General features: G+C 40.5%; 1 protein-coding gene across 3 annotated transcripts; it reads left to right on the forward strand.

Moving 5' to 3' along the window:
• The first annotated feature begins 1,650 nt into the window (after positions 1 to 1,650).
• On the forward strand, positions 1,651 to 25,429 carry Taf12 (TATA-box binding protein associated factor 12). Of its 3 annotated transcripts, none has more exons than XM_076863105.1 (7): positions 1,651 to 1,751; positions 12,847 to 12,921; positions 13,930 to 14,181; positions 16,713 to 16,790; positions 21,796 to 21,910; positions 23,299 to 23,387; positions 24,941 to 25,429. In XM_076863105.1, exons 3-7 carry the CDS (start codon positions 14,014 to 14,016, stop codon positions 24,974 to 24,976), a joined length of 486 nt encoding a protein of 161 aa, XP_076719220.1. In that variant the 5' UTR covers positions 1,651 to 1,751; positions 12,847 to 12,921; positions 13,930 to 14,013; the 3' UTR covers positions 24,977 to 25,429. The 3 variants fall into 3 exon arrangements, with proteins under 3 accessions (XP_076719220.1, XP_076719218.1, XP_076719219.1); XM_076863103.1 differs by lacking the exon at positions 12,847 to 12,921 and adding an exon at positions 13,128 to 13,212; XM_076863104.1 differs by lacking the exon at positions 12,847 to 12,921.
• Positions 25,430 to 25,986: the final 557 nt, after the last annotated feature.

Consider the following 25,986-nt stretch of genomic DNA (forward strand, 5'->3'; position numbering starts at 1 on the left):
ACTGCACCTGGCTACATTACTTTTTAAATGCAAATCATCACTGGGTTGTGGTGGTCCACGCCTGTAATTCTAGAGGGGGGTGCTTGAGGAAGGAAGATTGTGATTCAAAGCCAGCCTCCTCAATTTGGCCAGGCCCTAGGCAATTTAGCAAGACCTTGTCTCAAAACAAACAAACAAATAATAATAATAAAATGAATGCAAACCATCATCTTACTCCTCTCCTTAATCCTCCAATGCCTTCCCATAGCACAATAATAAAATTATAAATTCCCACTATAGTATACAGTCTGGCCTGAAATGAATTCCTGCTTACCTATTCAACCTCACTGTCTCTCCCTGTCACTTATTAAGATTTGGTCCACGACTAAGTTATTTCCTAACCTAGAGCTTTTACTCAAGTTCCTTCATCACTAAGATAGGTAAGCCTAACTTATTGTGGTACTTTTTTACCCTTTCCTGCATTTGGCCTAGATTGTGAACTCTCCAAGGACAAAGATGTCTGTCTTAGCCACTAGTATGTATCCAGCAAAAGGTTTGGCACCCAATAAGACAATAAACATTTGTTGAATGGATGCATATACATTCAAGTAGGGTATTAAAAGACAAACAGGAGTTCGACAACAAAAGCTGACATGCCATGCCGAAAGAACAAAGAGAACAGTGGCAGGAACAGTGGCTAGGCAAGACAGCAGGTTGGCACCTAATGGTGATGAGGTCTTGAATCTGAGACTCTGGTTCTAGTATCAGGGTAGAGGGTGGTTTGGGAACATTATGGGGTCAAGGATGGGAAGATATAAAGACAGGGCAAGTTGCTGCACCCATTTTTTTTCCAATTCCTGCTGGCAGCTACTGTTTCAAGCTCTGGGCTGTCACAGACCTTTATACATTGTTTGTAAGTTGTTTTCCATTTTACCGAGGATACCGTAAATGCTGAAACCGGGTCTTGCTTACACCTCTAGAGACTAGGGCAAAAAAGAAGAAAAAAAAAAAAAAAAAAAAGCAATAATTGCCACCAAGCATTTGCTGGAAGAAATAACTCAAAAGAACAGAGCTTAATGATTACAGGCCAGGCTCAGGTTTGGGGTGAGAGTTCTCTATTCAAATTGAGGCTCTATACTTAACCTGGGTAAATTTTTCACAGGTTTCCTTGAAAAGATTAAATGACACATCGGAAGTAAGGGATTAACAGTTCTGGACAGTACGCGCTCAATTGTTATTAGCTACAAATTCACAACCGGTTTCTCCCATCCTCGTGCTTTTGTGCTGCCAACTCCCCTGTTTCGGCCAAACAGGATACCATGGGGTACTGTAGTCCCAAGTGATATTCCCGTCCAGATATCACGACAAAAGCACCGACCAAAAATGGCGACTTCAAAATCATCCGAGGGCGTCATTTACCGGTCATGCTAAGCGAAAGATAAGAGTCGGGAAGAAACTGTTAGGGCAGGATTCGAAACGCCGAGGTAGAAAACGCAGAGTCGCCCACACCACCAGTCAGTCACAAGCTGGAGAAGGGACAATCCGAAGAGGTGAGCTGCAGCCCAGTACAGCAACCACGTGTCGGAGGGCGGTCTGCGTCTGCGCAAGACAGGCGCGCGCCCGCCAGCCGGAAGAGCCGCGCGTTTCCGGGTTGGAGGCGGGGAGCGGTGCCGGAAGTACTCGGGGAGGGCCGCGCAGTCGGACCGGCTGCTGAGACGAAAGCTTCACTGGGGCAGTCTCCGCATATCATGGGGAGATAGACGCTGCTGCCTGTGAGTCTTGGGCCCTGGCAGTTGAGGAAGAAGAGTGGGAGGAGGGAGTCAGGACCCAGATCCACAGTGGGTCAGCGTTTGAAGAACCAGGTTGTGGAGAAGACTGGGCTGTGAGCAATCAGGCTCTTGGGATGGGACTTGTGGGGATCGGGCTCGGAGAAGACGCGGCTGTGGGGACCCGGGCTCCGAAGGAGACTTAGGGAACCGGGTCGAATGTGAGTTCTCCGGCACATGAGGGAACGCGGTCTGAGAGGATCAGGATTATGAGGTCCGGTACTTTTAGGAGGAGAGGGTCGGAACGAAACCGGGCGTGAAGACACGGGCTCCAGAGAGGTAAAAGTGGAGTAGTGAGGACTTGGGCTCCTAAGAGGCAGACGCGGGACAGCGAAGACCCCGGCTCCTAAGGATTCAGAAACAGGGCAGCGAAGACTTAGGTTCCTGAAGGGCAGAAGCAGGCGGAGAAGACTTTAGTTTGGGAGGGAACAGAAGCGTGCAGTGAAGACTAGGGCTTCTATGGGGACGGGATCGGGGCTTAGAGAGTCCCGAGTTCCTGAGGAAACGGGGCGGTGAGAACAAGGCTCCTAAAATACGGAAAATCTAAGGGGACGGGACTGTGAGATCAGCCTCCACTGGAAGGGGAAAGGGAAAGGATTTGGAAAAGATATAGCGATCAGTCCCCCCCCCCCCCCCCCGTAGTCTCTATGCCCAGAGTGATAAAAGATGTATTCAGGGGAAGACGACTCCTTCGCGCTTGCCTACTTGGTTTTTGGCAGGCAGGTTTTTCCTTGTGTCAGATACTTAAGCCTAGGAAGTTCACATGCAAGAATCTTCGTTTTTCTTCTCATTCTTGCGAATTGGATGTGAAGTTGGAAGCAGTTTGAACTCAGATATATACTTGCTAAGTGCTTTGAATCCCATTCCAATCAACCCCAACTGAGCCCAAATTTCAGAGATGGAAGGGCCCGAAAAGATCATCCATCTATTTAAAATTCCTGTTTTACATGTGAGGAGAAGAAGGACCAAAAGGGGTTTAGGATCACAGTGAGACAAGAAGTGGTTGGATCATAAATTTGGTACCGTATCCTACTGTATGGCATATAAGATGTGTGGTTAACATTCCTTGAATAAATGCTTCTGGAATCTTTACCTTCAAACTTAAAAAAGAAATTATTTTAGAGTCTAATACTTTGAGTCTCATTACTGTATTAACATAGATAATAGTGAATGTCACCAGTAAAGAAACCTTTAAGTGAAGCCAATATAATTTTTTTAAATACACTAGAAAGTCACAAATAGCAGGCATGGTGGTGCACACCTGTAATCCCAGACACTCTGGAGACTGAGGCAAGAGGATTCCAAGTGCGCGCCAGCCTCTCCAGTTTAGTGAGACACTATCTCAAAATGAAAAGGGCTGGAAGGCTGGGGTTGGGGCTCAGGGGTAGAACACTGGCCTAACAAGTGCAAGGCCCTGGGCCTGGGTTAGATCCTCAGCACCACATAATAAACAAACAAATAAATAAATAAATGGTATTGTGTCTAAATACAATTAAAAAATAAATATAAAAAAAAGGGGGGGGGCTGGAGATGTAGCTCAGTGGTAGAGTACCCTGGGTTCAATCTCTAGTACCCACCCCCCAAAAAAGTTGCAAATAAGTTGTATCCTATATTTTTGACACAAGTATTACTATGGATGGCTGTATTTAGATAAGGATGGAGAGACTTGGACCAGACACTTCAGACATTTCTTCACTAGTATTTTTTATTGAAAGCTACTGAGGTTAACTAGGCACAATTTAAGCACTTTTTTTCATTCCCGCCCCTGCCTCCTTTCTGTGTACTGGGGATCCAACCCTGGGCTTTATGCATGTTAAACAAGCGCTCCACACTAAACTATACCCCTAATCTTATTTGTTTATTTAGACAAGAGTCTTGCTAAGTTAACCAGACTGGTTTTGAATTTGTGATCCTCCTGCCTCAGTCTCCTGAGAGGGATTACAGGTATTCACTACCAGGCCTGATTTAAGTACTTTGAAGTATTGTGTGGATTAATAATTATAACAGCCCCAGGAGTTAGGTATTTTAGGTCCATTGTACAGATAAAGAAATAGATTTAGAGAGGTTAAGTACTTTCCCTGAAATCAAGTGACCTAGCCCAGTTATTTGTCTCCAAAACTTTTTTTTCTACTTTTCTAAGTGGATACCCTCTCCATGTCTGTCTTGTTCATCAGCAAAATATAAGTAATAGTTATACAAAGCATGTCATTGAATGAAAGCACTCCCTTCTTTATAAGATTTCTCTTAATGTCAAAGACTATAACTTGTTAGTATATTTAATGTGGTATTTGAGGAGAACTAAATTTCTATGTTTTCACAGAGCATAATTCAATATAGACAAAAAGAAACATTTATAGTTTTTCCTTACAATAGAGCCCAGCAGAGTTAGGTATATTTAATTTTAAATTTAGGAGGCCAAAGCCAGGCGTAGTGATGCATGCCTGTAATCCCAGAGACTGAGGCAAGAGAGTCACAAGTTCAAAGCTGGCCTCAGCAACCTAGTGAGACTGTCTCAAAATAAAAAAATAAAAAGGCCTGGGGATGTTGCTCAGTGGTTAAGTACCCCTGGGTTCAATCCCCAGTACAAAAAAAAAAAAAAAAAAAAATTAAGAGGTCAAGCAAGTGCAACTTGGTCCTGCCTGGGACATTTAGCAACACCCTGTCTCAAAATTTAAAAGGGTGGGCATATACTTTAGTGGTAAAGCACTTGCCTAGCATGGCAATCCTCAGAACCACAAAAGAAAATAAAAATTGGATTAACTTGTCAATTAATTGTTAACATAAACTGTATGGTTGGGGCAATTGGGCTAATTTGTTGGAAACTGCTATTTTTCTCCCATGGCTTACCCTATACTATTTGCAAGTACCTATATACAAATAGTTAGAATTTATACACAGCAAATTATGAGAGAAGCCTGTGTCACAATTTCATTGATGGTTTAATGATAATTTATTCCTGAGTTATCATCTTTATCTACATTTGCAAAATATACTCAGTTTTACTCATTTGTAGCTGTAGCATTGGGGTGTTTAGCCCCCTCCCCACACCCTTGGTACTGGAAATTGAACCCAGGGTGCTTTACCGTGGAGTATATCCTTAGTCCTTTTTATTTCTTATTTTGAGACAGTATTTTGCAATGCCCAAAATACCAGTACCATAAATTAATAAATATTTTAAAAAAATAAAATCTTCCTGGTCTGGCTCCTAATTATAAGTGCAAAAACTCTAGTCAAAGTGGTGCCTACTTCTCTTATTTTTACTGGAGATTGAAATTAGGACTTCACCCATGTCTGAGCTAGATTCCTCAGCTGTGCCCACTCTTTTTTTTTTTTTTTTTAATTTTGAGACAGGGTCCTTGTGGATCCTCCTGTCTCATCCTCCCAGGTAATTGGGATTACAGGTATGTACCACCACATCTGGTTGACACTTACTCCTCTTGACTTTGGTTTTTCACAATTTCCATCTACTGTTCCATTTATTTGTTTTTATTTTTTGCTGTATTGGGGATTTAACCTAGGGCCACACGTGTGCTAGATAAACATGCTACCACTAAGCTACGTTCCCAGCCCTTTTAAATTTTCTTTTGAAACATGGTCTCATCAAAGCTGCCCTTGAACTTGGGATCCTCCTGGCTTAGTCTCCTGAGTAGCTGGCATTGCCAGCATGTACTAACTTGATTTATCTATGTAATTTGTATGTGGTGCTGAGGATGGAACCCAGGTTGCACGCATGCCAGGCGAGCGCGATACCGCTTGAGCCACATCCCCAGTCCTATCTATGTAATTAATTTATTTATTTTGGTGGTGCTCAAGATTGAACCCAGGACCTTGCACATGCTAGACAAGCACTTCACCAACTAAACTACATGCCCAGCCCCTTATTTATTCTTTAAAATGAGGGTCTTATAATGGCATCCAAGATGACCTTGAACTCTTGGGCTCAAGAGATCCTCTTGCCTTAGCCTGCCATGTAGCTGTGATTAGCTGGGCATGGTGGCGCATGCCTGTAATCCTAGTGACTTTGGAAGCTGAGGCAGGAAGGTCACAGGTCTGAGACTGGTCTGGGCAAAAGATTGTCTCAAAATTAAAAATAATTTCCGGAAAGGATCCCAAACTCAAGGCCAACATCAGCAATTTAGTGAGGCCCTGAGGGCTGCTGGGGATGTAGCTCAGTAGTAGAGGGCCACTGGCTTCAATCCCTAGTACTGCCCCCCCAAAAAAAATAAATAAAAAGACTCAAAACAGATTAGGTAACTGCTTAAGTACATATAGGTAAGGGGCAGCATTTGTACTTGACCTCAGAGATTCTCACCAGAATCTGTATCCTTTCCCACTGCACTGTATTGCCTTTCTCTTAAGTCAAAGTCACCTACATAGGCTCACACTAGCCAAAACAAGCATTAGCTTCAGACAGGAAAAAAATTTCTTGTTTCTTTTGCTTTCAAGTCTCATAGACAACAAATCATTGATTCTTTTTGGTTGATTTAGGCTGGGAAATATGAGCTGTTTTAGATAGAATTGGAAGCCAAGGAGAGAAATAGGTAGGTAGAAAATCTAGTCATGTACTACAGTCATTTTGTTTAAATAATAAATTCCTGCCAGGCACGGTGATAGGAACCTGTAATCCCAGCAGTTCTGGAGGCTGAAGCAGGAGGATCATGAGTTCAAAGCCAGCCTCAACAACTTATTCAGGCCTCAAGCAACTTAGACCCTGTCTCAAAATGAAAAATAGAAAGACTAGGGATGTGACACAGTGGTTAAATGCCTCTGGGTTCAATCCCTGGCACCATAAATAAATAAATAAATCCTAAACATTTTAAAGGTAAACAAGTTGCAAAAACAATATGGTATTCTATTCCTCCCTCCCTCCCTCCCTCCCTCTCTCTCTCTCTCTCTCTCTCTCTCTCTCTCTCTCTCTTTTGTTCTGTATATTGAACCTAGGGCACTTTAGCTCCAAGTTACATCCCCAGCAGCCCTCAGGGCCTCAGTAAATTACTGATATTGACCTTGAATTTGGTCAATATCCTGCCTTAATTTCCCAAGTACCTGGAATTACAGACTTGCAGCCATCATACCTGGCTTCCCAGCCCTGAATATTTTCATTTGTAGCCCACTGAGGCATGGACTTTCTGAAGTTACATGTGAATCTCATGGCACTTAAAATTCCCATAGCAAGTACCAAAAGGGGTTAGTTATTATAATTATTTTCTCAAATATCCCACAGTTAATGCTTCTGTTTTTACCTCTTGTGGGGAGATAACAGGGACAATCCCTGTTAACAACTGAGCCACATCCTCAGCCCTTTTTATTTTGGGGGTGGGAAAGGATCTTTTTTTTTTGTCTAGCCTGAGCACACCGAGACTGGAGTAACCCCACACCCCGATTTTAATGTATATGTTTAGGAGCAGAAAGGAGGGAGGTCAGTGGATGTGTCAGGGAAAGGATCTTGCTAAGTTGCTGAATGCCTCGCTGAATTACTAAAGGTGACCTCAAACTTGGAGTCCTCCTTCAGCCTCCCAAGTTGCTGGGTTTACAGATGTGTACTTCCACACCTGGCTACCTATTTTTTTGGCATTTTGAGGAAGCAAGAGTTAGAAATTTGAGTAGCTGAAAAGCAATTGTGGTATATTACATAATGGAATTCAAGTTATTTACAGTCAGTTCATTCCATTGGGCTTCATCAGTGTCATCCACAATTGGGGTTGATGAAAATTATCCATAAACAGGTAATTTGGACATGGAGTCATTGACCATACTAATCAGGTTGCAATGTTTGATTTTTTAAAAATATTTATTTATTAGTTTTAGGTGGACACAATATCTTTATTTTCACATGTATGTGGTGCTGAGGATCGAACCCAGTGCCTCATGCATGCTAGGCGAGCACTCTACCACTGAGCCACAACCCCAGCCCAACGATGTTTGATTTTTAAAATTTATTTTCAAATTTACATACAAATAAAATTCTTTTAGAGTACAGTCACAGCTGGTAATAAGACATACATATTGTCATATAAGTACATTAACATTGAAGATTCAGAATATTTCCACCTGTCCCCAAATTTAATCATGTTCCCCATTTGTAGTCAAACCTTATCCCACACCAGACCCCTTGGCAACCACATCTCTGTTCTCCATTCCTATAACTTTGCCTTTTTCAGAATATCATATAAATTTATCAATTAGCCTTTCAGGTCTTGCCTTTTTTACTTGGAGAGTCATCCATTTGTTGCATGTATCAGTATTTTTTTAAAATTATTTTTTAGTTGTAGTTGGACACAATACCTTTATTTTATTTATTTTTATGTGGTGCTGAGTAACGAACCCAGGGCCTTGCAGGTGCTAGGCAAGTGCTCTACTGCTGAGCCACAACCCCAGCCCTATATCATATATAGAAGTTGCCAGACTATCTTTTCAGAAGAGTGCATCATTTTTACATTCATACCAGCAATGTATGAGGGTTTCATTTGCTTTGTATCCTCTCCAGCACTTGTATGTGTATGTAATTTTAGCTATTCTAAAAGGTATATCCCGTTGTTTTAATTTGCACTTTCCTAATGGTTAATGATATTGAGCATCTTTTCACAGGTTTATTTGCCATCTGTTTATCTTTGGATCTATTCAGATCCTTTGCCTATTTTGTTGTGCAGCTTTTATTGCCCTTTTTTTTCCGTGATGCTGGGGTATCAACCTAGAGCCTCAAACATGTTAAGCAACCACTGTACTGCTTAGTTAGATCCTCAGCCCCCTTTTTATTTGTTTATTTTTGGTACTGGGGATTGAATATAAGGATGACTACTAAAATACATCCCCAACCCAGCCCTTTTTGTTGTTGTTGTGCTGGGGATTGAACCCAGGGCCTTGTAGTACTTGAAGTACTCTACCAACTGAGCTATATCCCCAGCCCTAGCCCAGACCTTTTATTTTTTAAATTTTTTTTTTAGTTGTCAATGGAGCTTTATTTATTTATTTACTTATATGTGGTGCTGAGAATCAAACCCAGTGCCTCACACATACTAGGCAAGTGCTTTACCTCGAGCTTCAACTCCAGCCTGAGCCCAGCCCTTTTTATTTATTTACTTTATTTTGAGATGCTCTTACTGAGTTGCTTTTATCCTAAGTTGCTGAGGCTGGCTTTGAATTTGTGATTCTCCTGCCTCAGCCTCCCAAGCCACTGGTATTACAGGCTGTGCCACCTTGCCTGGCTTCCCAGCTCCTTTTTTAAAAGTTGGATTGTTAGTTTTCTTCCTCTTCTTCTTTCTTTTCTTTTCTTTTTTTTTTTTTTTTTCCCAGTACTGGGGATTGAATCCAGGGCCTTGAGCATGCTAGGCAAGCACTCTACCATTGCTCTACCATTGATCTACACTCCCAGACCCTATGTGGAATTTCAATAAATGATACTAAAGTATTCTTTTTTTTTTTTTTTTTTTTTTTAAAGAGAGAGTGAGAGTGAGGGAGAGTGAGAGAGGGAGGGAGAAAGAAGTTCAATATTTATTTTTTAGTTTTTGGCGGACACAACATCTTTGTTTGTATGTGGTGCTGAGGGTCGAACCGGGGCCGCACGCATGCCAGGCGAGCATGCTACCGCTTGAGCCACATCCCCAGCCCACTAAAGTATTCTTAGTATTCTAAAGTATTCTTAGTATGGGCTGGGGATGTGGCTCAAGCGGTAGCGCGCTCACCTGGCGCGCTCGCCTGGCATGCGTGCGGCCCGGGTTGGACCCTCAGCACCACATACAAACAAAGATGTTGTGTCTGCCAAATACTAAAAAAAAAAAAAAAGTATTCTTAGTATTCTCTACCTAGTACTCCACTGAATGGTGTATCTTGGAGATCATTTTATGATTGTCCTTGTTTGTTTTTTTTAACAGCTTTATATTTATATAGTTCACATAGCCTACAGTTCACCAATTGAAAAGTGTACAATTTAAGGCTTTTTTGGTACATTCAGTGGTGTACAAGCGTTATATTGATCTAATTCTGGATTATTTTTATCTTCCCCCAAAGAAACCCCTATGCCCAGGTAGCAATCATTTCCTATTACCTTCCCATACCTCCTAGCCATAGGTAGCCACTAGTCTACTTTACTTCACTATAGATTTGCCTGTTTTTGACATTTCTTGTAAAATGGAATTGCATAATATATGGTCTTTTTTAATATTTATTTTTAAATTGTCATTGGACACAATACCTTTATTTATTTATTTCTTTGTGGTGCTGAGGATCGAACTCAGGGCTTTGAATGTGCTAGGTGAGCACTCTGCCGCTGAGCGGCACCACAGCCCATATGTCTTTTTAAAATGGTTTCTTTCATGTAGCATTATACTTTCATTTGCCTTATTCTCCATCCTTAGGTCCCCCCAGTACTGAGGTGCTCTATCACTGAGCTACACCCTGATCCCTTTTTAAATTTATTTTTTTAAAATATTTATTCTTAAGTTTTAGGTGGACACAATATCTTTATTTTACATTTACATGGTGCTGAGGATCGAACCCAGCGCCTCCTGCATGCTAGGCAAGCGCTCCACCACTGAGCCACAACCCCAGCCCATTTTTTTTGGTTTTTGTTTATTTTTTGTTTGGTTTGGTTTGGTAATGGGGATTGAAGCCAGGTCTTGGTGCATGCTAGGTAAGTGCTCCACCATAGAGCAACATGCCCAGCCTTTCCTTTATTTTTAAAAAAAATTTATTATTTGAGACAGAATCTGACTAAATCACCAGGGCTGGCCTTGAATTTGTGATATTTCCACCTCAGCCTCCCAGGTAGCTGTGATTACAGGTATACACCATATCTGACTATCTCATTCTTCAATTATATAGTTATATCCTAATTTATTTAACTATATCACTTTTTTTTTTTTTGGTGGGATTGAATCCAGGGCCATGTGCATGCAAAGCAAGCACTCTACCATCTGAGTTATATCCCCAACCCTAACTATATCACTTTGATAGGTATTTTTTTTCTTTAAAAAAATTTTTTTTGTTTGTTTATTTTTATGTGGTGCTGAGGTTTGAACCCAGTGCCTCACACATGCTAGGCAAGCGCTCTACCACTGAGCCATAACTCCAGCCCTGATAGATATTTCTTATATGCACTATATAGTAAGTATAGTACTATTTTATTCATATACAAGTTCAATGTAATATAAATTATTAAAAATGGATCTGTGGAGTCAAAACAATATGGGGCTAGGTATATAACTCAGTGGTAGATGTGTGCTTGGCATTTTCCTTCCTTCTTTCATTGGAAATAGGGATTGAACTCAAGGGCACTTAACCACTGAGCTGTAGCCCAGCCCTTTATTTTTATTTTTATTTTTTATTTTTTAGTTGTTGATAGGTCTTTATTTTATTTATTTATATGAGATGCTGAGTCTCGAATCCATATGCCAGGCAAGTGTACGACCGCTAAGCCAAGCCACAGCCCAGCCCCAGACCTTTTTAATTTTCATTTTGAGACTGGGTTTTACTAAATTGCTTAGAATATCTGTAAGTTGCTGATGAGGCTGGCTTTGAACTTGCAGTCCTCCTGCCTCAGCCTCCCAAGCTTTTGGGATTATAGGCATGCACCACCATGCCTGGTTTGCTTAGCATTTTGGAGGCCCTTAGAATAAAAAAATAACTGGTATATACTTTTCCAGTTTTCCTAGATTTTGCCTTGTAGCCCTTTATAGAGACCTCTAAATTTAACCAATGCACAGTTAGTTGCTTTTATTTAGAGTAAACCAGAAGAACATGTACAAACGTTGCTTTCTCATATTACAAAGTCAGATAGTATATTGGGGAGGAACTCAGCAATAGGGACAGGAGTAGAATAGACACACATTCAGGTTGCTAAGCTTTCCCAGATCCTGAAAGCTGTTACATGGTTCCTGCAGGTTCAGATCACACAATTTTGCTGCTGCTGCTGCTTCTTTTTTTTTAATTTTGATACTGGGGATTGAACTAGAGGTACTTTACCAGTGAGCTACAACCCTGTACCTTTATTTTTTTGTTTTGAGACAGGATCTCGCTAAGTTGTTGAGGCTGGCCTCAAACTTGCAAGAATTACAGACATGTGGGCTGGGGATGTGGCTCAAGCAGTAGCGTGCTTGCCTGGCATGCGTGCGGCCTGGGTTCGATCCTCAGCACCACATACAAACAAAGATGTTGTGTTCGCCGAAAACTAAAAAATAAAATATTAAAAAATTCTCTCTTTCTCTCTCTCCCTCCCTCACTCTCTCTTTAAAAAAAAAAAAAAGAATTACAGGCATGTATCATTGTGCCCATATTAATTTTCAGTTTTTTTTTTCTCTCTCTCTCTCTTTTAACATTTATTTTTTAGTTTTAGGTGGACACAATATCTTTATTTTTTTATCTTTATGTGGTGCTGAGGATTGAACCCAGTGCCTCATGCATGCTAGGCGAGCACTCTACCACTGAGCCACAACCCCAGCCCTCTCTTTCTCTCTTTAATGGTCCTAGAGATTGAACCCAGTGGCTAAACATGTGCTCTGCCACTGAGCTACAGTCCCAGCCAGCTGCATCATTTATTCAATTATATATATATATATATATATATATATATATATATATATATTTGTATGTATGTATGTATGTATATACACACCCTCACACATATGTATATATATACATATTCCCCCTCCCTACTGAGACAAAGTCTTGCTATGTTGTCCAGGCTGGTTTTGAACTCCAGACAAGTGATTCTTCCACATCAGCTTCTAGAATGCTGAAACTACAGGCGTGTCCTACCATGCCTGTCACCATCATTAATTTTTGTTTTTATTTTACGGTATTGGGGATTAAACTCGGGTACTCTACCATTATGCTACATCCCTCGCCTTTTTATTATTTGTTTATTTATTTAATGGCATTAGAGATTAAACCCAGGGCCTCCTACATGCTAGACAAGCATGCTACCAACTGAGATACATCCCTAGCCCCTGTTTTATTTTATTTAGTACTAGGAAGTTGAACCCAGGGGTGCTTTACTACTAATTTCCTCTCCAGCCCTTTTTTCAAATTTTCTGTTTTGAGACAGGGTCTGTCTAAGTTGCTCAGACTGGCCTTGAATTTGCAATCTTCCTGCCACAGCCTCCTGAGTCCCAGATTACAGGCATGTACTCTCATTAGTTTTCAAAATATTCATTATTAATTAATTTTTAAAATTGTTTTGGAAGGAGAGGGGGATTTTTTTCTTGCCACAAAATAGGGACAAGGAGATAGTTTGCCTGGATCCTGATTACTGAAGATGTACCAGGTCATGCTACAGTAGTGCTTCTGTGGCAAGGGTGGTGGATAATGCTAGTTGTTCATTTACAGGTAGCTTTTGAAAATGGCTGCCTCTCATTTCACCGGGCTCACAGCTGTTGCTGATGTAATTAAAGATCTAGACACTCAGATAGCTGTAAGTAAGCTCCTTGAGGCCACTGTGGGCAGAACTTGATGAATGTGCTTCTGATCCTGATGACACCAAAGCTGATGTCCACAGAGTCAATGCCATGGCTCTAAGATTTAGGAATTTCGGCTGCTTCGGACTAGGATTTCTGCATGTACTTAGCATTGCTAACACGGAGAAAATTTGCTTTTTATGACAAAGAAGAGTTTTCTTTGAAAAGTTCTAAAAATTGTGTTTATTTGACATAGCCCTGAATGGGCTCAAGCATGTTTTGAAATGCCAAAATGAACTAATCTGTTTCTTGAACTTGGTGACTAAGTTTTAAGTATGTGATTGTGACATGACTTATTTGAATTTAACATTATTTGATACTTAAATAATAATGCATGTAGTACTTCATCAAGTATTTTATTCAAAGTCCTCAAATGTCTTGCTTAATCTAATGAGTTTTTATATAAGATTCCTCATTTCATTTACTTTATTCCTTATTTCAATTTTGTGGACTATTTCATTTAGCTTTTGGAGAAGAGATGGTTTCTAAATATCAGGTGAGAGCAATGAACATTCTTCATTTTCTCCATTTTAATGTGTAGGTATCAAATGGTCACCATCCCAGATATACTGAAGAGTCCTCAAAGCCTGACAGATTTCACATAATTTTACTTTCAAAACTTATTCTTTATTATAGGTGTTTCTAGCACTAATTCTCATGTTTTTCTTCTTTAGTTGATTGGCCTTGGTCCTCACAGCTCCAAAAAGAAACAGGATCTTGATAAGCTCTATGAGCTGAAGTCCAAAGCTCGGCAGATTATGAACCAGTTTGGCCCCTCAGCACTAATCAACCTCTCCAATTTCTCATCCATAAAACCGGAACCAGCCAGTACCCCTCCACAAGGCTCCATGGCTAATAGCACTACAGTGGTAAAAATTCCAGGCACTCCTGGGACAGGAGGTCGTCTTAGCCCTGAAAACAATCAGGTATCATCCCCTTACTTTTTCCTTTCTATAGTCACCTCTTTTTATTATTTGAACCAGGAATTCTTTGAGAAATGGCCATCTCAGGAGCTGCCTCTTCTTAATTGAAAAAGAAGGTCTGTTCCTGCCTTTGGAATTCTAACATTCTTTTTTTTTTTTAATAGTTGTAGATGGACAGAATGCCTTTTTGTTTTTATTGTTTATTTTTATGTGGTGCTAAGGATCGAACCCAGTGCCTCACACATTAGGCAAGTGCTCTGCCACTGAGCTACAGCTTCAGCCCCTCTAAGATTCTTTATCAAATTATCATGTTCAAGATCCTTTTTTACTGTCTCTTATATATGCTTGTGTGTATGCATATGTACATACATACATACACATGCATATACTAACATGACACCTTGCATATGACAGATGATTTATATGTGTTAGTTATATAGTTGTTAAATAAAATAATAAATGTGTTTTTTACTTCTAAAATAAAAGTATTCTGTCTCCAGTATTCCTTTTAGTTCATCCAACTGCTGCCTTTGTTAATTTCTGCAGTGATTTCAAAATCTGTTTCCCTTTCTAGCTGTGATCCTGATTCTACTATCTAGAGCCACAAGAAATAAGTATAATGCCTTGGCTTGGATCTTATAGGCTGAGCAGAATGGATGAGGAGACATTTCAAGGGAATGGGTGGAGGGACTAGTAAGGTAAATGGGGGAGAGTTGGGTAGACAATAAGGAGATAAACATGTATTTTTGGTACTGGGGATTGAACCCAATGTGTTTTACCACTGAGCACTTATCCCCAGTCCTTTTATTTTTCATTTGAGTAAAAGTCTCTCTTAAGTTGTAAGGGCCTTGCTTAGATGCTAAGACTGGCTTCAATTTGGGATCCTCCTGGGTCAGCCTCCTGAGTTGCTTGGATTACGGGCATGTCCCACCCATGCCTGGTGCAACAAATATGTTTTTTAAGTATATGGTCTGTTGGAAAGAGCAAGAAATAAAACTATAAAGTAGGACTACAGCAGAACATAGTAGGCCTTTTAGGTAATAGAAAATCTTTGCAGATATTTAATATTTAATAGAGTAACATTAACATAATAAAAGTAGTATACCTTAGGAAGGATTAACTTGGCAGTAAGGAAATAAAGGGGTAGAAAAGAGGGATAAAGGGGAAAGAAGATCAATTCTAAGACTTGAAATAAATTAAGACGTGATAAAGACTTGAATTAGGGGCTGGGGTTATGCTCAGCAGTAGAGCACTCACCTCGCATGTGAGAGGCCCTGGGTTTGATCTTTAGCACCACATAAATAAATAAAATTAGAGATATTGTGTTCAATTACAACTAAAAAATAAATATTAAAAAAAGACTTGGGGCTGGGGATGTGGCTCAAGCGCTAACATGCTCGCCTGGCATGCGCAGGGCGCTGGGTTCGATCCTCAGCACCACATAAAGTAAAATAAAGGTGTCCACCGAAAACTGAAAAATAAATATTAAAAAAATTCGTTAAAAAAAAAAGACTTGAATTAAGTAATAATGGTAAAATGGAGAAGAATGGATAAATCTGAGATATCATTAACCAGTATTTATGTATTGTTGCTGCTTCTATTATTATTATCATTACTATAGTGCTGGGGATTAAACCCATGGGCCTCACACATGCTAGTCATACATTGTATCACTGAGAGACATCCCCAGCTTCCACCTTGATCACTTTTTAATGGTGTATATATGTAAAATAACACTATTTATGAAAAAGGGATGGTAGCTATACATATTTAATATATTTAGTTATAGATAATACAAGTTCCCTCCCCTCATAGAATTTTTAACCTGTTAAGTCAGATCACAGGCAAATTTATAAATATACATAAGATAGAAGGGTACACAGAGGATAGAAAAGACTACAAGTGGTTGTGCTTACCTGCATTGTCTAGGAAAGGCATCAGAAAAGAGTCTCATTGAACTGGTGCAGTGGCTCATGCCAGTAATTCCAGTGACTCAGGAGGCTTGAGTCAGGAGGATGGAAAGCAAGGCCAGCCTTGGAAACTTGATGAGCTCCTGTCTCAAAATAAAAAATTGAAAAGAGCTGCATGTGTAGCTAAGTGGTAAAGTGCTTCTGGGATTGATCCCACTACCAAAAAGAAAAAAAAAAGAGTGTCGTGAGCTGAGCATATAGGAAAAAAGGAGGAAGAGCATGTCTAAAGGTAATGGTATAAGGGGTGCAATTTGTGGTGTTCAGAGAACTAGAAATTGCTTAATATAGAGAGAGGTGAGGCATAATGGGAAAAGAAAAAGAGTTAAGGTTGAAATAAACTGCCTGACAATTGGATGCTGACCTCTTTTCCAAACTACTCTTTCTGTCTTTCCCTGGTCTACTTCTGTCTTGGAAGTGTAGTTTGGTAGCAGTGCCACCAGTGGGCCATACTGAACTCATTGGAAAGGAAACTAAACCCAACAAACTGACAGCCTTTCTTCAGTATGGGATTACAAGTTTTTTGCTTCCTTACTCACTGAAGAATCTCCTCATAATTAACTTTAGGTATTGACCAAGAAGAAATTACAGGACTTAGTAAGAGAAGTGGATCCAAATGAGCAGTTGGATGAAGATGTGGAGGAGGTAAGGTGGATTTGGGTTCTCCAGAGGCTGTGCCCCTGAGGGCTGATATGACATAGTGATTAGAGAAACTTTAGGGTCAGATGAATCTGAATTTGAATCTTGGCTCTGCCTCTTACCAGCTGTGCAGTTATGGACAAGTTGCTTAAGCTTTTTGAGACTCAGCCCTGCTGGGAGGAGTGGCACATGCCTATAATTCCAGTGATTCAGGAGGATCACAAGTCCAAGGCCAATCTCAGCAATTTAGCAAGACCCTGTCTCAAAAATGAAAAGGAATAGGGATGTAGCTCAGTGGTAAAGCACCACTCGGTTCAATCTCTAGTATCAAAAAGAGAATTGAGACTTAGGGGCTCCTCTTATGTTGATTGAGTGTGACAGTATTTACTTACAGGGTTATTGTTAATATCTTGGCCAGGCTTGGTGGCACACACATATAATCCCAGCAGCACAGGAGGCTGAGACAGGAGGATTGCAAGTTCAAAGCCAGCCTCAGCAAAAGCAAGGCACTAAGCAACTCAGTGAGACCCTATTTCTAAATAAAATATGAAATAGGGCTGGGGATATAGATCAGTGGTTGAGTGCCCCTGAGTTCAGTCCCTGGTACCCGCCCCCCCCCCAAAAAAAAAAAAGAAATCTTAGGCTATTTTGATTGATTGATTGATTGATTGATTGTGGTGTTGGGGATTGAACTCAGGGCCTTGTGCATGCAAAGCAGGCACTCTACCAATTGAGCTATATCCCCAGCCTTCTTATGCTATTTTGATTCCAACTAGGATTTTATTTTTCTCCTGTTCTTTTTTTTTTGCAGGGGAGGTGTAGGTGCTGGGGATTGAACTCAGGGCCTTCCATATGCTAGGCAAGCACTCTACCACTGAACTCTACCTCCAACCTGAATTTTCACATAATGTGCCTTAGTATATACCTTCTTTCGTGCTCTGTGTAATATGCTGGGTTCTTAGAGCGTTCTTTTTTTTTTTGTTGTTTGTTTATTTGTTTTTTGGTGCTAGGGATTGAACCCAGGGCCCTGTGCATGTGAGGCAAGCACTCTATCAACTGAGCTATGTCCCCAGCCCCCTTAGAGCCTTCTTTTTTATTTTTTTGTACTGGGGATTGGACCCAGAGCACATTAGCACTGAATTATATTCCCAGCCCTTTTTTTTTGTTGTTTAGTTGTTTTTTTTTGGGGGGGGGTATCAGAAATTGAACTCAGGGACACTCAACCACTGAGCCACATCCCCAGCCCTATTTTGTATTTTATTTAGAGACAGGGTCTCACTGAGTCGCTTAGTGTCTGACCTTTGCTGAGGCTAGCTTTGAATTCGTGATCCTCCTGCCTCAGCCTTCTGAGCTGCTAAGATTACAAGCATATGCCACCAGTCCTGGATCCCCAGCTCTTTTATTTATTTATTTATTTATTTGGAGGGGGCTTACTGGAGATTGAACCCAGGGGCACTTGACCACTGAGCCATATCCTCAGCCCTATTTTATATTTTATTTAGAGAGAAAGAGAGAAGGTCACTGAGTTGCTTAGTGCCTCGCTAAATTGTTGAGTCTAGCTTTGAACTGGTGATCCTCCTGCCCCAGCCTCTCAAGCCACTGGGATTACAGGTGTGCACCACTGCACCTGGCCTTATTTATTATTTTGAGACAAGATTTTGCTAATATACTATGGCTGGACTTGAACTTGTGATCTTCCTGCCTTAACCTCCTGAATTGCTGGAATTACAAGTGTGTGCCATCATACCCAGCTTTCTTGGAGGCTTCTTTTATTTCTATTTATTTATTTCTTGATTTTGGAATGAAATTCCATTGTTGTTTTTATTTTTTTAAGCAGAGGCATAATATTTGCCGTGTATGTGTGTGTGTGTGTGTGTGTGTGTGTGTGTGTGTGTGTGATGTAACAGCTTTATAGCTATATGTTTTGTTTGTTTGCTTGTTTGTTTGGTGGTTCTGGGAATAGAACCCAGGTCTCTTGCATGTTAAAAAATAGCTCTACCACTGGGTTACATCCAGTTCTTGTAATGGCTTTATTGAGATATAATCATATGGGCTGGCATTGTGGCTCAGAGATAGAGTGCTCGCCTGGCACATGTGAGGGTTCGATCCTCAGCACCACATAAAAATAAGCAAATAAAATAAAGGTATTGTGCCCAACTATAACTAATATATATATATATATATTAGTTATATATGAATGATATATATAAATATATATAATATAATCACATACTGAGGCTGGCTTTGAACTCACTATCCTCCTGTGTCAGCCTCCCAAGCTGCTGGGATTACAGGTGTGTGCCACCATGCCTAGCAATTTTAGAATATTTTCATCACCCCAAAAAAGAACCCATACCCATTAGTGCTCACTCCCCATTTTCTCCCAATCTACTTAGCCATAAGCAACAATTGATCTTTTCTACCTCCATGAATTTGCTTATTCTGAATATTGCAAATACATGGAAAAATGATATTTGGTCTTTTATAACTGTTTTTTTTTTTTCATTTACTGTTAATGTTTTCAAAATTTATGTGATAGCAGTACTTCGATCCCTGTTATTCCACACATATTGGTACATCCATATTATTATGGCTCAGTAATATTTCATTGTATGTCTATATCACATTCACAAAAGATCGGCCTCTGCAATTTGGTGATGCCCTAAACAACTTAGTAAGACCCTGTCTCAAAAAAAAAAAAGAAAAAGTAGTTGAGAATTTAGCTCAGTGGTAAAGTGTCCCTAGGTTCAATCCCCAGTACTAAAAAAAAAAAAAAAAAAAAAAAGTCTACATGAAATAAGTGAAAAATTTATGTCTATAACAATGTCTATATCATATTTTGTTAATATGATATAGACATACAATGAAATATTATTGTATAAATATTATTCAATAGTTAATGAATATTTAGATTACTTCTACTTTTTGGCTGCTATGAATAATGTTGCTGTGTACCTTCTTTTTTTAGTTGTAGATAGACATAACAATATCTTTATTTATTCTTTTTATGTGGTGCTGAGGATCCAACCCAAGACCTCACACATGCTAGGCAAGTTCTCTACAACTGAGCCATAACCTCAGCCCCTGTGTACATTTTTGTACAAGTTTTTTCCCCCTTTTTTTTAAAAAAAAGTGTATGTACAAGTTTTTGTGTAGATACATGTTTTCATTTATCTTGGGTGTATACCTAGCAGTAAAATAATTGGATCATGTGGTAACTCTGTGTTTAACCTTCCAGAGACTGCCACTTATTTTCCAAGAAGTACATAATTCTACATTACCATCGCCAGGGTAGGAAGATTACAGTTTCTTATACTACTGATGATAATTTCCTCTCTATTTTTTATCTTTCTTCTGAAACAATAAGTGGTTGGATTGATCCTCTTTGGGCTTTTTTTTTTTTTTTCCTAATTTTTCATCCCTTTATAGTTGTACTTCTACTTGCTAAGGTTTTCCTTAGATTATGTTCTAAACCTTTTAACCTCACCAAGTTACTGAGGCTGACCATGAACTTGCGATCTTCTTAGCTTCCTGAGTTGCCCGGCTTCATGTAGATTTTTTTTTTTTGGTACGGGACTTGAACACTGGGGCACTTAACCACTGAGCCACATCTCCAGCCCTTTTTAATATTTTATTTAGAGACAAGGTCTTGCTGAGTTGCTTAGGTTCTCACTGACTTGCTTAGGGCCTCTCTAAGTTGCATCATGTAGATTTTTTGTGTGTGTGAGTATGTGTGTGTGTGTGTGTGTGTGTGTGTGTGTGTGTGTTAGTGGTTGATGGACCTTTATTTATTTGTTTGTTGATATACAGTACTGAGAATTAAACCCAGTGCCTCACACATGCTAGGCAAGTACTGTACCACTGAGCACCCCAGCCCCTTCGTGTAGATTTTTATCTTCAGAATTCTGATTTTGTTTCTCCCACGGTCTAGGAATAATCAACAGTGAAGTGAAAAGATCTTAGAATTTGGACTCAGAACAATGAAGTGAAATTCTGTTTCCACTGCTTTCTAGTTACATAGCCATAAGCAAGTTGGTTCTCCTGAGTCTTAACATTTTCATCTATCTTTATTTTATCCTAACTTTTTTTTTTAATATTTATTTTTCAGTTTTCGGTGGACACAACATCTTTATTTTATTTTATTTTTTTTTATGTGGTGCTGAGGATCGAACCCAGTGCCCTGCGCATGCCAGGCGAGCACGTTACCACTTGAGTCACGTCCCCAGCCCCTGTCCTAACTTTTGATCTGGGTAATGTTTCTGTTATCCTCCTCATTTCTTATCCCCACCTTAGCCCAAATGCTGATTTCAGGCCTACTAATAGAAAGTCTATTGAAATATGTAATTCAGACTAGACACATTGGCTCATATCTGTAATCCCAGTAACTTGGGAGGCAGAGGCAGGAAGATCATAAGTTCAAGGCTACCCTTAGCACTTAGTGAGACCCTGTCTCAAAATAAAAAAGGATTGGGGATATTGTTCAATAGTAATGTGCCCCAATTCAACTTCTAGTACCAAAAGCAAAAAAAGAAAAAGAAATAAATACACATACACACACACACGCACACGCACACATATTACGTATTATGTAGGCAGATGGCTGGGGTTGTGGCTCAGTGGTAGAGCACGAGGAACTGGGTTCAATTCTCAGCACCACATATAAATAAATGAATAAAATAAAAGTCCATCAACATCTAATATTAGCCAGAACGTTGGCGCATGCCTGTAATCCCAGTAGCTTGGGAGACTAAGACAGGAGGATTGAGAGTTTGAAGCCAGCCTCAGCAACAGCGAGATGCTATGCAACTCATTGAGACCCTGTCTCTAAATAAAATAGAAAATTGGGCTGGGGATGTGGCTCAGTGGATGAATCTTCCTGAATTCAATCCCCAGTACCCCTCCCAACAACAACAACAAAAAATTTTAAATGCAGGCAGAAAACTATTGTCTCAGCAACAGGAGCCTATCCTGCCAATATCACTGTTACTGTCACTCACTTTACCTTCTCCAGATGCTGCTGCAGATTGCTGATGATTTTATTGAGAGTGTGGTGACAGCAGCCTGCCAGCTTGCCCGGCATCGCAAGTCCAGCACTCTGGAGGTGAAAGATGTCCAGTTGCATCTAGGTATGTGGTCTTATTTCTCCCTGAAGTATCCACATAACTATACCTTCAGGACTGTCAGGGAAAGCGTAGTCAGAGAAACCTTTATGCCAAGACCAGACTTTTGGGTCCTGGGACTTATATATTCATTTAATAGTAGCACTAAATAGAAAAAAGAAATCTATCCATAGGAAGGGGGTAGACATTTGATCTGAAACCAGATTTTGCCACTTCTAGCTAAATCATCTTATCATTCCTACTTGATTTCTCTTAGATAAGCCCGTTTCCTTATTTGTAAAGTAGGGATCCTAATATCCTCTTTACAGGATGATTGTGAAATTATAGATTATATATATGAAGTAATTGATATAGGATCTGGCACAAAATAAGTGCTTAGCAATTATAGTTACCGTTATATCTCTGCTATTCAAATAAACTTTTCCTAAGGCTAGCATCAACAACTCAGCAAGTCCCTCTCTCAAAATAAAAAAAGGACTGAGGATATAACTTATTAAGAAAGCATCCAGGGCTGGGGATGTGGCTCAAGCGGTAGCGCGCTCGCCTGGCATGCGAGCTGCCCGGGTTCGATCCTCAGCACCACATACAAACAAAGATGTTGTGTCCGCTGAAAACTAAAAAATAAATAATAAAAGCGCTCTCTCTCTCTCTCTCTCTCTCTCTCTCTCTCTTTAAAAAAAAAAAGATGTTGTGTTCGCCGAAAACTAAAATTAAATAAATAAATAAATATTAAAAATTCTCTCTCTCTCTCGCTCTCTTTAAAAAAAAAAAAAAAAAGAATACCCTTGCAGCTGGGTGCACTGGTGCATGCCTGTAATCTCAGTGGCTCAGGAGGGTGAGGTATAGGAGGATCGTGAGTTCAAAGCTAGCCTCAGCAAAGCAAGGGGCTAAGTAACTCAGTGAGACCCTGTCTCTAAATAAAACACAAAATAGGGCTGGGGATGTGGCTCAGTGGTCAAGTGCCCCTGAGTTCAATCCCTGATACCCCTGCCCCACCAAAAAAAAAAAAAACTATTGCTTGGCCTGGCACAGTGGAGCATGCATATCATCCTAGTGGCTCAGGAGGCTGAAGCAGGAGGATCACAAGTTCAAAGCCAGCTTAAGCAACTTAGCAAGGCCCTAAGCAATTCAGTGAGACCCTGTCTCAAAAAAGGTTGAAGATGTAGCTCAGTGGTAGAGTGCCCCTGGGTTCAATTCCTAGGACCACACACACAAAAAAAAGCTCTTGAAGGAGCCAGGTGTGATTTCCCATTTGTATTCCACAGAATAGCCTAGTAGGGTTAGTATTAGTATAGTTGATGCCCAGATTTATCCTCCCTGATACTGGGAGGGGCATATTGCACCCCTGATGCTGCCTTCCTGGTACCCTTAACTCTGTTGCTTCTTCTTTTCAGAACGCCAGTGGAACATGTGGATTCCAGGATTTGGTTCTGAAGAAATACGGCCCTACAAAAAGGCTTGCACCACAGAAGCTCATAAACAGGTGAGGAGCCAGGCATGGTGTCGGGTTACCTTCTAGGGGTCTCACTTCCCCTACAAAGCAGGTTTCATTCTCTGGACCAAAGGTCAGAGAAGCCCAGAGGCAGCAACAGTCAGTTTTTCCTTAGCACTGTGCTATTCCTATATGGAATCTCAGTTTTTTCTCTCAACTCTGATGGGCTTCACTTCAAGCTTTTTTTTTTTTTTTTTTTTTTTCCTCTTGATACTGGGGAGTGAATCTAGGGCCACTCTACATCCCCAGCCCTTTCTTATTTTGAGACAGGATTTCACTAAGTTGGAGAGACTGGATTCGAATTTTTACTCTTCCTGTCTTAGTCTTCCAAGTAGCTGGGGTTACAGGCAGGTACCACTGTGCCTGGTTCAAGCTCACCCCCTCCCAATCTCCTTAATGAAATCTTCCTTTTGTTGCTGGTTTGAACATGCCCTTGAATAGAGAAAGGTCAGAGGAAGCAGAAATATCCTATGCTTATGCTAAGATGGAGTATTCAGGCTGCTCTGCCAAGCATTCTGGCCTACGTCCCCAGCTTAACCTTTGTTCTCTACCTCTCTTAACAAGGAACCTAGATGTTGGTGTAAGAATTAGTCATTGGTCAGTCCAGTAGCAGTATTGGCCTCCTTTTGAAAGGCTGTTATCCTTTCTGCTTTAACTGGCTACTCTGATTTGAAAAATGAGATGTTTAATGCATTCTGCTGTCATATATAACATGTTAGAATTTAAAAAAAAAAAAAAAGAAAAAGAAAAGAAAGAAATGAAGAGTGAGATGTTTTCAAGCTTGACAGGCACTGGGCAGTCCTGGGTGAATGTCCCTTGCTTTTTCATCATTGGGGTCTCTGGAGTAGTTGTTTACAGAGTTCATGGAGGGAGCCCTCCCAGGAAGCCACCAATGGCCTGAATCAAAGGTCCATACTGTTCTTCTGAAGGGAGTTCTCCAGATTGTCTCTCTGGCTCTAGAGCTCTGTTTAGTTAAAAAATGGCGTAATAAAGGGGTAACGTCTTGGTCAAAAAGAGTGAGCAAAAGCAAGTTACTAAAAATGGAAATCCATGATCTGACTGGGTCCACAGTGGGTTGTGGTAGAAGTTGTTAGTCTTCAGTTGCCCTTTACTGCACATCATCACGGGTGAAATTTTGACTCTCTTTGTGTGGCAACAGGTTTGAAACTGAGGCCCTTTTCCTATTTTCTCCATCATTAGAGAAAGAAGACATTGGGGTGAGGGAATCCTAGAAAACATGTTTTGCTGATCTATCCCTTATGTCCCCAAAAGGCAAGAGCCGTCCTCTTCTACTTTTAACCTTTTTGCCATCCTGATACCCCGAGCAGTTTGAGTCTTTTGGTGGGTGAAATGGACCTGCTGGCCTATCTCAGTCCCTGTACTGTAATGTCTGGTTAAAAGAAGGCTGCTGAGCTTCTCTGTGACTGCAAATCCCCAAGGGCTCTAGCCTATACTGTAGACCATGCTGCCTACTAACTGCATATGCATATTCCTAAAGCTCCTGACTCTAATCTGTATAATTGCTTATTTCTCTCTCCTTTCAGAGAATGGCATTGATCCGGAAAACAACCAAGAAATAACACATGGAAAGGTCAGGGAATGGACAACAATGTATTTGGAGATACTTGAGCTGAGATTTCAGCCAACTCATCCTTGGAATTTTTTTTTTTTTAATGCTTTACAGAGAAGCATATATTTTTTATTAACAGTGCAGCAATATCTATAATGACTGAGAGGATCTGCCAAAAGAATAAAGCCTCCTACCCTTACTTCCGGTCCCTTTTCCCTGACATCTCAAAGAGGAGCAGTGTATCTTCCAGAGAAGATTTTATTTGTGGTTTATTATATAAGTAATTGAATATGGGACAAAGCACTATGGTCTTGTTGGGTGAGACAGTATTAGCAGGATCTATAGAGAGTTTTGTTTCCTCCTCCCTTCCCCCTTTCCCTGTACTTTGTAATGTCAGTGTTTATATGAATATGAATTTGATTTGCTTTTCCAGAATAAAGAAGTTATTAATCGAAAGCCACAAGGTTGTGTGGCTTACAAACCTTTGAAATGCCAGAGGAAGTCAGGGGGAAGAGCAGGACTGGACCAGGCTCTTAACAGCAGGGGGCAGCACTGGTGTCAGTTTCTGCATTGGAGAAATGCTCAGGGATTTTCTATTGTTTTACTCTAAGGGAGGATAGATGCCATCAGTAGTGGTTTGAATCCACTTTCTCTGCCATCAGGCATGATGAATTCTAGCAAGCCATACAATGAATAGGCATCCTGGTTTTGGCAGTGTGAATGTGCTTAAGAGCCCTTTTTGACCTGTTCTGGAACTTCTAGAGAATTATATTCACCTGTGCCATGAGAAAGGATGGCAATAGCCTTGGGAAAATCCTGTCTGTCCTTAATTACTGGTATCCAATCTTGGGATTTTCACTGTGTTGCAGAGGAAACTAGGCCCCTTCCAGACCTCAGAGTCATGTCCTCCAATGGCATCATACTGTCGTGTGCCCAGTATTGCCCTTGTGGATTGTGAGAGTTCTTTGGGCTTCAGGGAAAGTGGCCATTCTGCCCAGGGTCCACCACCTTGCCCTGCTT

This window comes from Callospermophilus lateralis, chromosome 7 (genome assembly GCF_048772815.1).
Source record: "Callospermophilus lateralis isolate mCalLat2 chromosome 7, mCalLat2.hap1, whole genome shotgun sequence".
NCBI lineage: Eukaryota > Metazoa > Chordata > Mammalia > Rodentia > Sciuridae > Callospermophilus > Callospermophilus lateralis.

Coding starts and splice junctions, on each gene's coding strand:
- Taf12 (XM_076863103.1), top strand. CDS start 13,141: ATGGCTGCCTCTCATTTCACCGGGCTCACAGCTGTTGCTGATGTAATT. Junction 14,182..16,712: donor TTAGCCCTGAAAACAATCAG/GTATCATCCCCT, acceptor AATTAACTTTAG/GTATTGACCAAGAAGAAATT. Junction 23,388..24,940: donor CCACAGAAGCTCATAAACAG/GTGAGGAGCCAG, acceptor CTCTCCTTTCAG/AGAATGGCATTGATCCGGAA.